We start from the raw sequence: 15278 nt of genomic DNA on the forward strand, positions 1-15278 counted from the left end.
CTTGCACCTCTAACAGTAATTGATCTTTACGATATTAATAATGGTACATCCTGTCAAAATATGTGTATTGCACCAATATAGTATTAAAAGGGTTACCAGAAGTTTCAATTATGATGGGATTGTCATGTTACAGCTTCATTCCAAATTAGATTTACTCATATTCACTCTGTTCCATAGGGATTACATTGAAGTAAACAAACAATAGATCTGTAACCTCAGGAAAAAAAGTCACTTCTTCTAAATCCTCTTCCAAAATGCAATCTTCTGATTTCATGAGAATTTTGAGATTGGGATGTAAAAGGATTTGACTTTGCATTGCTCTCTATATATGGTCATTTTTTTAAAAAAAAACTTTGGGATTACCATACATTCCATTTCAAGTGTGTTCAAATATCTAATAATGTTCAGATTTTAAAAAATGATGAAAGGAGGATGCAATAATTAGAAACCAAAAATGACAGGTGGAGATTCTCATAGCTGGAATTCTAAAAATCCTCCAAAATCCAAAATGATCCACTTGGTGACTGAGAGTAACACCTTTTATTTCTGTTGGTTCAAGGTATACAAACTTTGTTTCATGAACAAAATTATTTTAAAATATTGTATGAAATTAACTTCAGGGTATGCATATAAAAGAAATACAATTCATATTTTGATTTAGGTTGCTTCTCCAGGGTAGCTCATTCTGAATGTTTATATACATAAAGGTATTCCAAAATCTGAGAAACCCGAAATCCAAAACACTTCTGGTCCCAAGCATTCTGGTTAAGGGGTACACTCAACCCGTGTATCCTTACTTTCCTGACTTTACAATCACAAGAGGGCACTCCAAGTTTGTCTTACAGGATCATAGTAAAGGAGACGTACATAGCATGCTATCATAGCAAATTTCTCTTTTCTGTTTTTAAGTGGGAAGGAAAGCAAGTTCAAACCTTCCCTTCTGGCATTATTTTCCTATCAACAAATGCTATAGTCTTTTTATGAGAATCGAATTGATGGAAATACTTCTTGATTTCCCATCATTTCAGGTGCATAGTCTGGGTTAGCAACAAGATACATTCTTGTAGGTTTGTTAAGATGAATTTTTATGTATGTTGGAACAGGTACATTTATCAGTGCAACTACAGCCAATTACTATTTTTTATCCTTTGGATAGCATAGGGAAGGGTTAATACCCCTGTGGTGTTTGTTTTGCTTTTTATCATTTCTTTTCTTTTCTTTTTTGGTCCCTATTCAGAAGATTTCGCCTTGCTTTCTGTCCATGTGATAACTTGATTGAAAAAAAGTTTTATGGAAACAAGGATTGGTGATAAAGCTTCAGTGAAGACATCTTTCCCTCATTATAACTGTTTCAGAAGTGATTTTCCTTCTGAAGGGTAGAATTCCTCTCATTTCCTGTTGTCTCAGGAAAGAGACAGTAGTAGGAAGTTTCCCAAAGATAACATCACCTACGATTTCCAACTCCATATCAAAGGGAAGCTCTCATCTGGGGATTCGGAACTATGGTTCTCAAGGAGAGAGGAAAAGCCTGCTTGTTTTAGGTCATGCTGCCATGTATCATAGCAAGTCCCAGAGAAGAATAATTTGTTTCTTTGGGATGAAAATGGTCGAAAGCCTGTTCTGAATTGGGCCCCATAATCTAAAATACTACTGTCACTATAGTTGACTGAATAAACTGTGCCAATTTCATTAAATGGAAACTTACCTCTAGTTGTAGGAAGTGCATCTGAAAAATGAAAAAAGAAACCCATTAGTACTTCCCTGAGTACTTTTATGGTTTGATTTGAAATGTCTATAAGGTCAGCATTCATTGCCAAATTATTCTATAAAATATTTGTTGAGTGTCCACACTGTTCCTATCTTTTTCCAATTTACTAAGCTGTCCCGTAGCAATGAAAACACTGCAGAAAACAATAAAATTGAATTATTAAATAGCATTTCTAAGGCAACTGGGAAGTGTTCCCTCCTCATACATTTTCAGCATTGTGACAATTACTCTTTTTTTAAACACATTCATAGGTTGAGTATTGGTATAAGAGTTTTAATAAAAGGGGAGAGTGAAGAGATGTTAAATGTGTATCCTGTCATATCAAAATGATCAAATATTTCAATATGAAAATAAAGAAGTGTAAAGGGTACATATGACAAAATCAGGAAATACCTGAACAGATGACTCCTGCATCTGCATAGTGGCCACAGTTATGAATTCCCCAGCCATTGTTAGGGCATTGCCATAGGTAAGTTTCACTTCCATTACATCTAACATCATCCAGGACGATGGGACCAGAGCCTTGTCCAAAATATGCTGACTTTGGAGCAGCAACAGCATATCCACATCCAAGTTGTCTGCATATAACATCTGCATCATTTAAGTCCCATAAATCATGACAAACTGTCCCCCAGACTGAATTGCTGTAATTAATTTCTACACGGCCCTCACATTTATGAGCTCCATTCACCAATCGAAGACCTTGGGGAAAATTAATACACAAAACATATTGTTTATTCAAGTCAATAAAGTAGAATCTTAAAAGCAATTAATTAGCAATTTTAATTTATTGACTTATTTATTTATTTTGCGTATTCGTGCCCCATCCTTCTCACCCCCGAATGGGGACTCAGGGCAGCTTCACAACAGGCATTCAGTCAGTGCCAAACAACAAATACAAATAAAAACCCATTAAAGCAAATCAATTAAAACATCAATCACATAAACATTTATTAAAACCACATGAGTTTAAGAGAACCTTTAAGGGAATCTTATAATATAAAGGAAGGGTTGACAAACCTAAACAACTTAAAAAGGATACATTGGGGATGAACATCTGGAGTTACTCTTAAAATATATTAATGTTATCTGGTTCTCTCATGTTCCATCTGATGGTTTAGAAATGCAATGTACAGTTAATTAAACATTCCTGATGAACAAATATCTTTCCTCGCTCTTCTAACAATAGTTGATTTTTAAAAATATAAATAATGGTACACTGCTGTCCAGAAATGCTTATTGCACCAATACAGTATTAAGAGGGTTATCAGAAGTTTCAATGATGATGGGACTGTCATGTTAGACGTTTATTCCAGATTAGTTTTACTGTGTTCCATAGGAATTACACTAAAGCAAAAAAGCAAAGTATTTGTAACCTCAGTAAAAAAAAAGTCATACTTCTAAATCATCTCCCAACTTTATAAGAATTTTGGGTCTGGGATGTAAAAGGAATTGCCTTTACATTGTTCTCTATCTGTGGTCATCTGTTGTTTTGTTTTTTTTAAAAAAAACTTTTGGATTGCCAAACATTCAGTTTCAAATGTGTGGAATAAGTGTGTCCAAACATCCAATAATGTTCAGATTTTAAAAATGACAAAAAGGAGGATGCCATAGTTAGAAACCAAAAATGACATGTAGAGCATCCCCTAGCTAGAATTCCAAAAATCCTCCAAAATCCAAAATAATTCACAGGGGAGACTGAGAGAGTAACACCATTTATTTTTGGTGGTTCAAGGTATACACACTTTGTTTTGTCGAAGGCTTTCATGGCTGGAATCACTAGGTTCTTGTGGGGTTTTTTGGGCTATAGAGCCATGTTCTAGAGGCATTTCTCCTGACGTTTCGCCTGCATCTATGGCAAGCATCCTCAGAGGTTGTGAGGTCTGTCCTCACAACCTCACAACCTCACAGACCTCACAACCTCTGAGGATGCTTGCCATAGATGCAGGCAAAACGTCAGGAGAAATGCCTCTAGAACATGGCTCTATAGCCCGAAAAAAACCACAAGAACCTATACACACTTTGTTTCATGCACAAAATTATTTTAAAATATTGTATGACATTAACTTCAGGGTATACATACAACATAATTGAAATTCATGTTTAGATTTTGGTCGCTTCTCCAAGATACCTCATTACGAATGTATATATAAAAGTAAAGGTATTCCAAAATCTGAGAAATCCTAAATCCAAAACACTTCTGCTCCTAAGCATTTTGTTTAAGGGGTACGCTCAACCTGTATATTCTTACTTTCCTGGCTATGCAATCACAAGAGGGCACTCCAAGTTTGTCTTACAAGATCATAGTAATGGAGACCTACACAGCATACTATTGTAGCAATGTTCTTTTTTTGTATTTTAAATTGGGAAGAAAAGCAAGTTCACACCTTCCCTCCTGACATTATTTTCCTATCAATACATGCTCTAGTCTTTTTATCAGAATAGAATTGGTGGAAATACTTCTTGATTCCCCATCATTCCAGGTGCAGTACAAGCAGTCTCCGGTTAAGGAACAAGATACTTTCTGTAGGTTTGTTCTTAAGTGGAATTTGTATGTATGTTGGAATTGGTACATTTTTAAGTGCAACTCCAAGCAATTGCTACCTTTTAACCTTTGGATAGCACAGAGAAAGGTTAATATACCTGTGATGTTTCTTTTTCTTTTTGGTCCCTGTTCAGAAAATTTCACCTTGCTTTCTGCCCCAGTGATAATTGGACTTTGAAAAAAAATGTCTTGTGGAAACAAGGATTGGTGATAAAGCTTCAGTGGAGACACCTTTGCCCAATGATAACCCTTTCAGGAGTGAATTTCCTTCCTAGGGGTAGATTTCCTCTCACTTCCTGTTGTCTCAGGAAAGAGACAGTAGCAGGCCCGTAGCCAGGATTTCGTTTCGGGGGGGGGGGGGGGGGGCTGAATTTTTTTCAGGGAGGGTTTTGGGGGGGCTGAGTTTTGGGGGGGGCTGAGTCTGAGTGAAAGAGGGTCTACCCTAGCAAACCTTTTGTATCATTACCCCAATACCCCCATGCATATGGGATATATTGAGTATGGTGATCAGATCATGATATGAATAAACATAACAGTTTAAATAATGCACCAGTAAGGCCTTTTCGCAAACCACCATGAGAATTTTGGGGGGGGGGGGGGGAGGCTGAAGCCCCTCAACCCCCCCCCCCCCCCCCGGCTACATGCCTGGACAGTAGTAGGGAGTTTCCCAATGATATCATCACCTACAATTTCCAACTTCAAACCAGAGGGAAACTCTCATTGGGGATTTAGAACTATAGTTCTGAAGGAGAGGGGGAAATCCTGCTTGTTTTTAGGTCATGAGGCTATATAGTCACAGAGAAGAATTGTTTTTTGGGATGAAAATGGCCAAAGGCCTATTTGGAATTGGGTCCCATAATCTAAAATATTACTATCACTATACTTGACTGAATAAATTGTGTCAATTTCATTAAATGGGAACTTACCTCTGGTTGTAGAAAGTGCATCTGAAAAATGAGAAAAGAAACCCATTACTTCTTCCCTGAGCACTTCAAAAGAACTTAACCTCCAGCAGGGGTGGATTTTCTTTAAGATAGAAACCCCATCGGTGCTGCACCATTATGGTTGGTATGCTCTCTAACATCATACTGTTGTGGTTTCTCATGGGTGGAGAGTAAGACACTGGAGAGGTGGGAAGGAGTCCCCTCTGCCCAGATAATCACTGTCCCTTATCCTCCACATTGTTGTGCTCTCCAGTCAAAACACAGGTACTACCCATTGGTTGTAACTTCTCCTATGGAAATGGGACAAAGAAGGAGGATGGGAAGGAATCACCCCCTTCTCTCCTTCTCCTTCCCCAATTGTCATCTTACCCTTGCAGGCAATGGGACCACTACAACAAAGAGGATGGTTCATGGTGGTATCCGCCATCCCATGTCCCCAGCTCACCCAAGCCCAAGAAAGGTAGGATGACAGTGAGAGAAGTTGCAGATGGTTCTATTACAGTATCGGCCCAAATGTTCAGATGAGCCCAATGTCAGGGGATAGTCTGAATGTTGTGCCAGAATTCAGACTATTCCCCAACTTTAATTAACATGGGGCAAGGCTGCATGAAGGTGGCCTTGCCCTGAATTGCCCTGCATTGCCCTAAATCTGAGTGAGCAGGCCTTTTCTTTTTTTTTTAATTATGATCTCCACACAAGTTTTCTTTGACCTCTTCCTTTCCATGTCTGAACCTAATAAAGTGAGGGCTTCATAATTTCACCAAGATCCTAAGGATGATGATGGGTAAACTGAAGATAAATTTTCAGCACATTCATAGGTTGAACGCTGATATAAGAGTTTTAATAAAAGTGGAGTGAAGTGATCAAATATTTCAATATGCAAATAAAATAATGTGAAAGATACATATAACAAAATCAGGAAATACCTGAACAGATGACTCCTGCATCTGCATAGTGGCCACAGTTATGAACTCCCCAGCCATTGTTAGGGCATTGCCATAGGTAAGTTTCATTTCCAAAACATCCAACTTCATCCAAGACAATGGGACCAGAGCCTTGCCCAAAATATGCTGACTTTGGAGCACTGAGAGCATATCCACATCCAAGTTGTCTGCATACAACATTTGCATCATTTAAGTCCCATGAATCATGACAAACTGTCCCCCAGACTGAATTGCTGTATTTAATTTCTACACGGCCCTCACATCTATGAGCTGCATTCACCAATCGAAGACCTTGGGGAAAATTAATTCAAAAAACATATTGTTTATTCAAGTCAATAAAGTAGAATCTTAAAAGCAATTAATTAGCAATTTTAATTTATTGGCTTATTTATTTATTTATTTCGCGTATTTGTGCCCCATCCTTCTCACCCTTGAAGGGGGACTCAGTGCAGCTTCACAACAGGCATTCAGTCAGTGCCAAGCAACGAATACAAATAAGAACCCATTAAAGCAAATCAATTAAAACATCAATTACATAAACAATTATTAAAACCACATGAGTTTAAGAGAATCTTTAAGGGAATCTTATAATATAAAGGAAGGGTGGACAAACCTAAACACCTTAAAAAGGGTACATTGGGGATGAACATCTGGAGTTACTCATAAAATATATTAATGTTATCTGGTTCTCTCATGTTCCATCTGATGGTTTAGAAATGCAATGTACAGTTAATTACACATTCCTGGTGAACAAATATTTTTCCTTGCTCCTCTAACAATAGTTTAGAAGATTTCACCTTTCTTTCTGTCCCCGTGATAATCAGATTTTGAAAAATATGTCTTGTGGAAACAAAGAGTGGTGATAAAGCTTCAGTGGAGACAACTATTACCCATGATAACTCTTTCAGAGGATGAATTTCCTTCCTAGGGGTAGATTTCCTCTCACTTACTGTTGTCTCTGCCCTGTTTGTAACTAGGAGTCATTTTTTTTTTAAAAAAACTGTTTCATATTAGTTTGCTTATATACAATCAATTTAAAAGGAAAAATAGGTAAATTGAGAGCTGAGAGTAGACAAGGGAATCTAACACACATGGAGTCTAGGCAAAAAATCTCTCTCTATGTGTGTGTGTGTGTGTGTGTAATGTTCATTGTGGGATTAACATAACTCAAAAACCACTGGACACAAAATTTGGACACAATACACCTATCAGGCCAATGAATAACCATCACCCATAAAAGCACTGAAAAACACTGCGGAAGATATTTTTTCAGCATCTATAAAGATCAATGCCAATTCTTTTTTATTGTTTGCTTCATAGTATTCGATTATTAAAGTATTCAATATCTAACAATTTTCTCTTAGATGTCTCATAGAATCATAGAATCATAGAATAATAGAGTTGGAAGAGACCTCATGGACCATCCAGTCCACCCTCCTGCTAAGAAGCAGGAATATTGCATTCAAAGCACCCCTGACAGATGGCCATTCAGCCTCTGTTTAAAAGCCTCCAAAGAAGGAGCCTCCACCACAGTCTGGGGCAGATAGTTTTACTGCTGAATGGCTCTCAGTGGTAAAAATCCCATTTGATCTTTTTTGATCCCTTCATTTAAAAAGATTTGTAGTATTTCTGCCAATACATAGGTACATAGGTACAATACATAGGTAAAAATCTTTTAATCAGTATTCAGAAGATAAATTGGTCTACAATTTTTCACATTTGTTAGATCTAAATTTTCTTTGTGAATCATTGTAATATTAGTCATTTTCCATGTATCCGGTATTTTTTATTGTTTAGGGCATCATTCATTATTTTATGTAAAAATGGTAATATTTCTACTTCTAAGGATTTAAAGTAAATCTCCATTATTCTGCCTTTTATATTTCTTGCATTCTATAATTTAATAATTATATTTTTTGTTCCAATAATCTTATCAAGTTTTTTCCCCTAGATATTGTGTTATATCTTCTTTCCTTATTGGATCTTTTGAGCATAGCTTCTTATAATATTCATTGAATTGGTTTAGTGTATCTTGGTCCTTCGAATATATTTCATCCTTGGGCATTATTTTAGTTATATGTGGCATTTGTCTCTTCTTTCTTATTTTATTTGCCAGCCATTTTTCTTGTCCGTTAGCATTTTGGAAGTGCTTTGTGAATTTTAGTTTCTTTTAAAGCTTTCTAGGAAATTTCTTTGTTTTTCTAATATTTCCAGCTCATGTTTACTTTTTGGCATGTTGGATTCTTTTAAAATTTTTGTTCTATTTACTTCTGATATTTCCTGTAATATTCTCTTTTTCTTCTCATTTCTCCTTTTATTTCTTAACACATAATATTGAATTAGGTGTACTCTCATTATCGCCTTACTTGCAAACCAAACTATCTGAATGTGTGTTTCTGGAAATATGATTATTTCAAAAAAATCTTTCAAGATTTTTTATTGTTCTTTGTATCTTCTTCAGTTCTTAGTAGCTTATCATTCAGTCTCCATCTTCTTAATCTAATATTTTGAATTGTTGAAAATTCAATAGTACCATGATCAGAGATTGCTCTTGTTTGATTTTCATCTTTCTTATTTTTGTTGTTATTGTGTATGTCAATTCTTCACCACATCTGATGTTGATTGATTAAAAGGTGTAGTTCCTTTCTTCTGGATACTTTATTCTCCAGACATCTTGTAAATCCAATTCAAGTAATAAGTTCATAAATGGTTGGGGAAGTTTTCCCACTTTGTCTTTATCAATCTTCTTTGAAGGTCTACTTTTATCTAATTCGGGGTTTATGACTCCATTATAATGTCCCACCATGATCATATTATCAAATTCTTGTGCTAAAATCTGTTCCATTTATTTCTTCACAAATTCAGTTTTGGATCCATTTGGAGAACAGATGTTACAAAATAAAATTTTCTGGTTGTTTACTGTAAAAATTATTCCTAACATTCTGCCTCCTTGATCTATAAATGCCAATTATGTTGGAATTTTTGAATTCATATATGTAACCACGCCACTCTTTTTTGTGGGCTGCTGCATAGAATTCTTTTCCCATTTGGTACATTTTTTGTACCAAATGGGCTGCATGTTTTTGTGCAATGCGCGTCTCCTGGAGTGCCACAATATTGTTTTCCCTTTCTTAAGTTGATTAAAGATTTTTTTTCATTTATTTGGGGAGTTTATTCCATTAACATTGTTTGAGTAGTATCTAATTTCTACCATCATCATCTTATCCTCCTCTTTCTCCTCCTCCTTCTCCTCCTTCTGCTTGTGAGTCCTGATTCATCATGTCCATTTTTGGGGGATTTCCATACTCCTCTGTCCTTTTTTAAAGGTCTGGTCTTTGTACCTTGTTCATCTTTTGGTTCTTTCTTCGGTTGCTTTTCTTCCCCCTTTTCCTGATATTTATGTTTCTGCAACTTATAATATTATTTTGCTTTGGCCTCTGATGTTAACCAGTACTTGGTTTCATTATATGCTGCCAGAAGTCCTTCTGTTCTTTCCCAGATGAATCTGATTTGTTTCTTCAGTTCTTCTACTAAAAACATATGCTTTCTTCTTTTATTCAGAGTAGCCAATGGAAATTCTTTTAAGACTGTGACCTTTTTAGATATGTAGTATATTGGGTCTGAGGCATTATTCTTCAAAATATCATCCCTTATTCTTTTTCTCCCACATTGAATTATTACATCTCTTGCCACTTTGTTTTTGCTGGCATAATTAGTACTAATTCTGTACATACAGTCAATATTTCTTTCCATCTCATCTTCTGAGAGGTTTAACAAGTCCACTGTCATTTGAATAATAATTTGTCTAATATTTTTATTAGATTCCTCTTGGATGTTTCAAAATCTTAATTGGTACACTACGAGTCATTTAAGTCATTTGTTAGTAATTCGGGGACTGTCTGTAGTTTGGTATCTACACTATATGACAATACAGATGAAGCCTTGGTTGCAGAATTAATGCTGTTTGACACATTACATTTTAACTGCCATGGTTCATTGCTACTAAATCACGAGAGCTGTGGTTTTAGGTGGTCTTTATCCTCCTCTGCCAAAGAGAACTGGTTCCATAGTATTATCAGTTAAAGGTGTGAAACTGTAGTAATTCTACATTTTAGGTGCCTCCTATTTATTTGACCTAAATCAAATCATCAAAGTATAATAGAAATGTAAAGATTAAAAACCCAAGGAAGAAAATATATGATATCAAGGCAGCTGACATATGTGGTACTTAAAGTTGTGGAAGCATCTGAAAAATGAACTTATCCATGTGAAACCTGATTGATTGTTTTTCCAATCATTCATTCATTTTGAAGATCCAGCCCTAAAAGATATTTTATTTCTCAAAGGTACCTCAATAAACTAGCACTAAACAACCACCCCATACTCCCACCTATCACAAACATATTTAATTTACCTGTAGATGGAGGAGTAACAGGAACAGTTATACCTGCAAAGACAACATAAATAGAAGCTGAAGACATATTTGTTTAGGTTAGGTGAATATGTTTATTAAATATCCAGTGTACACATTACACATATGTGTTATTGATTAGCCCATCGGCCATATCAAAACTTTTAGAAATATCCAGTATATATAAAAAGAAATTAAAGGGATGGGGAGAATTTGATCATCAAGAGAATTACGTCAGAAGAATAAGTATGAAAAATTTATAGAGAAATAACAATATATACTTCAATAACTCTTTTCTGAAACTGTTGCTCTTCCAGAATTTTCATTGCTGGTTATGACCCTGCTTAATGTGAATATATTATTGTTATTGTTATTGTTATTTACTTTATTTATATTCTATCTTTCTCCCCAAGCATCTAAAGGAGACTAACAGCCACAGTCTTTGATCAGTAGAACAAAGTAAATACAAAAATTAAAAACAATTTAAGAGCACTGCCTGTGTGTGCGTGTGGTAGGTTAAAAATACAGTTTAAATACAACAAATACAATTAAAATGTAATGTAAAAAAATCATCCTCCTTCCCATAGTTGAAAACAGAGGTGCATTCTATTGCTTAAAAGACACTAAGGGGGACTTTGGCGATGGCAAAACTCTGGTGAAAAGGCATAATGCAAAAAAAGGGAACATTTACAACCGGCAATAGCCAGCCATGTTTGTTTGTATAATATACTGGAAATATTTCAGCTCCATTTTGCCTTTAAGAATGCTCAAAGCTGCTTATGACATAGGTAAAGGTAGGTAGGTAAAGGTTTTCCCCTGACATTAAGTCCAGTCGTGTCCGACTCTGGACTGTGGTGCTCACATCCATTTCTAAGCCGGAGAGCCAACGTTGTCCGTAGAAACTTCCAAGGTCATGTGGCCGGCATGACTGCATGGAACACCATTACCTTCCCGCCAGAGTTAGTGATCTACTCACATTTACATCTTTTGAACTGCCAGGTGGGCAGAATCTGGGGCTGACAGCAGAAGCTCATCCCGCTCCCTGGATTCAAACCTGCAATCTTTCGATCAACAAGCTCAGCAACTCAGCGCTTTAACCCACTATGCTACTGGGGGCTCCTGCTTATGGTACATATTCACTTTATACACACACCCAAACACACTCCCTTCCCACTCCTTATATGTATGGAGTGGGAAGGGAGATTGTGTGTCTGACTATTGGTTAGTCCCATTGGGTCAATTGTTGAATGCTGAGTCAACAAGGTAAATCTCACTGAATAGGATTAATGAAAGAATGCAGGCCAACATATATACACACACAGACATATGTCTGTGTGTAAAGACTGCATGTGTGAGTATGTTTGCATAAGTGAGTGAATATGTGAGTATACATTGTGAATAATAATAAGTGCACAAGAATGAAAACCATTAACCATTAGCGAGAGTATATAGCAGGCATGGGCAAATCCACGCCTAAGAGCCGGATGCAATCCTTTCAACTCTTCACCACATCTCCAGGCTGAGAGGAGAGTCAAGGCAGAGACACACCTCTGCTAAGTGCTCTCTGAAGAGCATTCAGAAGCAGTGTGTTTGTTTCTCTCCCCTGAGACCGGGGGAAGGCAGGTCACTGCCTTCCCAGAGCCTAGAGAAGAGCCAGGGAGACAAACACGCTGTTACCAAGTGTGCTTGATAGCAGTGTGTTTCTCTCCCTCTTCTGGGCCTGGGAAAGGAGGACCGCTGCCTTCTCTCTCCCAGCCCCAGCCCCTCTGAAGACCAGCCCTGCCCTTCTGCCCCAATCTCACCCCTTCTGGCCCTGGCCCCACCTCTTCTAGCCCATCTCTGCCCCTTCCAACCCTGACCTTGCCCCTTCCCTCCCATGACCTCACCTCTTCTGGCCCCACCCAAACTCCCTCCCATCCCAGCCCTTCCAACCGGACCCACAAGGCAGCCCCAGGGTGAAAAAATTTATCCATGTCTGGTATATAGGAAGGTCTTACTAACACTTGTTAAATCTTGACAACTCAGGTACAATTTTAACCTCAGAATTCCTGTTACAAATAACCAGTGAGAGGAGATAATGCTTTCCAGTGTGAGAATCCAGTTCATCAAGCTCATTTCTACAACTTAGAATGAAAGGACAACTAGTTCCATATAATTAGTAGAGGAAGAGAGGACCCATCAAGAAGCATGGCTCCTGACTCAAAGATTGACTCCCCCATATTTAACTCCAGTACATGTCCCTTCACATCCATTAAATATTCCTTCATTGTGCCACAAGAAATTGTAGTGGATACCATAAGGTTCAGAAAGAGTTATCCACAGCTTCCCCATCTTACAAACACAGTCAACCCCACCATGTGTCAGTGAAGGGATACATGTCTTAAATGTCAGTCATGACCCTGCCTCACTCTTTTCTCTTTGTGGGATTGGAAACAGACAATATAGCCAGTTAGAAGAGAAATCCATTTACTATCTCTGCAGGATATTAATCAGAACAAGTATTGTCCTTGATTACTTCATATGTCATCACAAGATGGCCCTCTGATCAGAGTTTAGGCCAAATATGGGGAGAAATTAACTGCTCGTAGATCTGAAGTGGCAACTTTATACAGCTCTATATGAAATCCTTGTGCATTATTCTTTTCATATCACATATTGCGCATCTAGAACTACTGTTATTGCAGAGACAATAAATAAATATACAGACAGACATGTGCAGGAAACAAAATCAGAAAATACCTGTGCAGATGACACTGGCATCTTCACCATGGCCACAGTTATGTGAATGCCACCCTAGGCTTCTGCAGTCCCACAGGTGAGACTCATTTCCTCTACAGTCCACATCATCAAGGAGGATAGATCCTGATCCTTGACCAAAATGGGCATGTCTTGGAGCTGAAGAGGCATCTCCACATCCATACTGCCTGCACACAACCTGGGCATCTTCCATGTCCCAGTAATCACCACAAACTGTTCCCCATTCTCCTCTGTAATAAAGTTCAACACGGCCCTCACATCTGTTCGATCCATTCACCAGTCTTAAAGACACGTCTTTGAAAGACAATAGGAAACAACTTGGTAAACATCGGTTTGTTTCCACTTTGAAATTCTTAAGCAGTATCGGTGCAGATTGCGGGAAGGGGGGGGGAAGGGGCTAATAAAATTGGCAACATTAAATATTTGCGCTCTCACAGAGTTTTAACTATACTATACTCAATAACATGAGAATGGAACAAATTATTTCTGTCTCTACAAGAAAAGATCAATAATGTAATGGGTAATATATAGTATTGCACATATTTAGATATTAAATATTGTTGAAATATTTAGTTTGAAATTTAATCGACATCTGTCTTATAAAGGATGAACTGGCTAATGATACACAAGATAAGTGGTTTATTTGGAGTGATATGAAGAATTAGCACTAGACAGCTCTCTAGTTGAATTCTGTCCCTGCATAAGAGACACAAAGTGTGGTTCCTTTTAGGCTAGGTCTCAGATACTTGTAATAGTTATCAGGACTTGAAATGCATTGCTGTTGCTCATTACAATGTTTAAAAAGTAAGTTTTCTCTCGTTTCTTCATATTAATTTTCCTGAAGAAATCTCTATGAGCCATTTTAAGGCTGTGTAACCCACAGCATGAATGAGCCCAAAGGAACCTAAAAGAAATATGGGATCTCAGAAATGAAGCAGCAGACTTCAGATGAGCACAGAGGAGTCACTATGGAGAGAGCAAAAATGAAGAATTACACACCAACAGTCTTTCTACCTCAGAATTTGTAGCTGGGAGTGGCTATGCCTTCATTTCACCATCCCATAGCTACCAATGCTAACATGTTGGTTTATATACAATAGACATGGGAAGGTATCTACTAGATCTTCTCAAGCATATAAGAGAACATGCGAAGTAATCATGGTGAATTCTACCACAACCTATTCTCCAGCCATGTGAAACAATCCTGTGCATCCTGTGCATGCAATGACGTGCATGGACAAAATGTTTGTTGTTACAGCAGGCATCCTGATTTACTCAGAATCTACTCCTCCAGATGAAGACGTACAATAGTATTTCATTACTATATACTTGGAGCTCACTGCGTGGTCACAAATTGCAACTGTGAGAAGTTGTAGTTTGTAGGACCTCTGGCAAGGCATTTTACATGCATGTGAATAAACATAGATTTGAATTTTTGGTGCTGTACATTGGGAACAACTGGGAAATTTGTGGAAATATCAGGAAACATTAGGGGATCATTTTTTGTCGTGTCAGAAGCGACTTGAGAAACTGCAAGTCGCTTCTGGTGTGAGAGAATTGGCCATCTGCAAGGACGCTGCCCAGGGGATGCCCGGGTGATTTGTTCTTTTATCATCCTTGTGGGAGGCTTCTCTCATGTCCCTGCATGAGGAGCTGAAGTTGATAGAGGGAGCTTATCCGCCTCTCCCCGGATTCAAACCTGTGACCTGTCGGTTCCTCATTAGGGGACCATAAGAGAAATCCTGCAAATTTTAAGTGGTCAGTGGGCCAGAGGATAACTTTATTTGCATTAAGCAATGAATGGCTTGGGCAGAAAGAGATTCCAATTCTAAATGTCAGCGGGGTGAGAGTATCTGTTTTAATATAATTTATTTTGTTAAAAGGCATTTTTAATGGCAAAAAATAAACA

General features: G+C 37.5%; 1 protein-coding gene across 1 annotated transcript in view; it reads right to left on the reverse strand.

Moving 5' to 3' along the window:
• The window catches only part of LOC132770144 (uncharacterized), a 282948-nt gene extending 268498 nt beyond the window's left edge, over positions 1–14450 (reverse strand). The window contains exons 1-7 of the mRNA XM_067466268.1: positions 14439–14450; positions 13352–13766; positions 10616–10648; positions 6184–6492; positions 5240–5260; positions 2162–2470; positions 1706–1726 (exon numbers count right to left, since the gene is read on the reverse strand). Coding sequence (XP_067322369.1) covers positions 1706–1726; positions 2162–2470; positions 5240–5260; positions 6184–6492; positions 10616–10648; positions 13352–13766; positions 14439–14450 — 1120 coding nt within the window. The remainder of the gene's footprint in view (positions 1–1705; positions 1727–2161; positions 2471–5239; positions 5261–6183; positions 6493–10615; positions 10649–13351; positions 13767–14438) is intronic.
• Positions 14451–15278: the final 828 nt, after the last annotated feature.

This window comes from Anolis sagrei, chromosome 3 (genome assembly GCF_037176765.1).
Source record: "Anolis sagrei isolate rAnoSag1 chromosome 3, rAnoSag1.mat, whole genome shotgun sequence".
Lineage (NCBI taxonomy): Eukaryota > Metazoa > Chordata > Lepidosauria > Squamata > Dactyloidae > Anolis > Anolis sagrei.